At 38.1% G+C, this 1,283-nt stretch overlaps 1 protein-coding gene across 5 annotated transcripts in view; it reads right to left on the reverse strand.

Annotated features, from left to right (window-relative positions):
* LOC107757606 (small integral membrane protein 14-like) overlaps positions 1-991 on the reverse strand; it is a 5,776-nt gene extending 4,785 nt beyond the window's left edge. The window contains exons 1-2 of one of the 5 annotated variants that reach the window (XM_016575132.1): positions 822-917; positions 763-791 (exon numbers count right to left, since the gene is read on the reverse strand). Coding sequence is in view for 2 of the 5 variants with exons in the window: in XM_016575128.1 (XP_016430614.1) it covers positions 840-950 (111 nt within the window). In the remaining 3 variants the exon portion in view is untranslated. Of the gene's footprint in view, positions 1-721 lie in introns of all 5 variants that reach the window. The other 4 variants (XM_016575128.1, XM_016575127.1, XM_016575129.1 and 1 more) reach the window with 4 other exon arrangements.
* Positions 992-1,283: the final 292 nt, after the last annotated feature.

Genomic DNA, 1,283 nt, shown 5'->3' on the forward strand with positions numbered 1-1,283 from the left:
AAATTGTTCATGCATATCGTTGATTTTGTTTCAGTTTCGTATTAGTCACAGGACTTGTAAAAAGTAAAATTATCCTTTACTTAAGTTTTTATTTATATTACACAAATTGAAATCAACTTCTAAAGTGTGTGCACTGTGAGTCAATTCCTAAATGGAAAATACTGCAGTAAAAATGGCCATTCCTAAATATATTTGTTTGCCACAGCAATTATAGGTCCACCACTATCTAGACAAACTAAGGCTTTCAAAACAGTTTTGTTCCGTGTGCATTATTTAAAGCATGACTGAATAGCTATAGAAACCTGTAAACAAATGCATGTAGCCCCCGGAAGAAGGAAGCCTACTCAAAACAGTGAATTACCATACTTATTTTCCACAAAATAATACGAATTAATTAATAAAAGTTTGATGCAACTGGCTTGGTTTATCAGACAAGCTACGTTTTTTCTGTTTCGTTGCTTCCTCTTACTCAACCGGCTTCAAAAACACTGTCTGTTTAAACACTAAAAACTTATAAACCACTAAAAATCTATTTTAAGTAATATGCAATAAACAAAGAATAAAAAGTCATGTTTTCCCATCGCGAGAGGCCAAAAAAGTAGTTTTCACTAGGCTATTATTAGCGGCTTTAAAGAAAGATGAATGTTTATTTACTAATTAAAGAAGTGTAATTGTTTTAACAGAGATAGCATTTAAAAAAAAAATAAGACAAGAGTTTTACCCCAGTGCAAAACAAAGCAGATTTGGATACAGATGTCTTACCGATGATTCGACAACTCACTCGAAGAGATTGAAAACCATTCGCTTCAAACCAGGAGCAGCGGAAAGTGAATACGGACCCCTGAGAGTCTCCAGATCCAAACGCTCCCTGTGTACACTGTTGTGTGGCCCCGGGCCCCAGCTCCGGCTGATGTTCCGGCTGTGTTTTGATAAAGATCGGGGAAGCACATTTAGGAATGTTACTAAGGCGAAGGCTTTGCTCATGAATATTAAATAGCTTGCGCTGACGTTGTTTGTATCCGTCCTGCGGCGTCCAATCGCTCAGCCTAATTAATATCCAAGAGGAAACATTTCAGCAAATCAGCAAGGCCGGCCGGACGAAAGTATTAATATGCATGAGGGAATCCTTTATCATAGCAGGATTCGTACATTAGTGTTGTGGAGTTAACCGATGAGAGCCACGTCGCTACATGAGGTGAAATGAGGCGTATTTTGGGAAACACTGAATAGCCGTTACTTTTCTCACCGTTCGCAGAGCGCATCATCTATTCATTGGTTATCGC

This window comes from Sinocyclocheilus rhinocerous, unplaced genomic scaffold, assembly GCF_001515625.1.
Source record: "Sinocyclocheilus rhinocerous isolate Xijiao unplaced genomic scaffold, SAMN03320098_v1.1 scaffold323, whole genome shotgun sequence".
Taxonomy (NCBI): Eukaryota; Metazoa; Chordata; class Actinopteri; order Cypriniformes; family Cyprinidae; genus Sinocyclocheilus; species Sinocyclocheilus rhinocerous.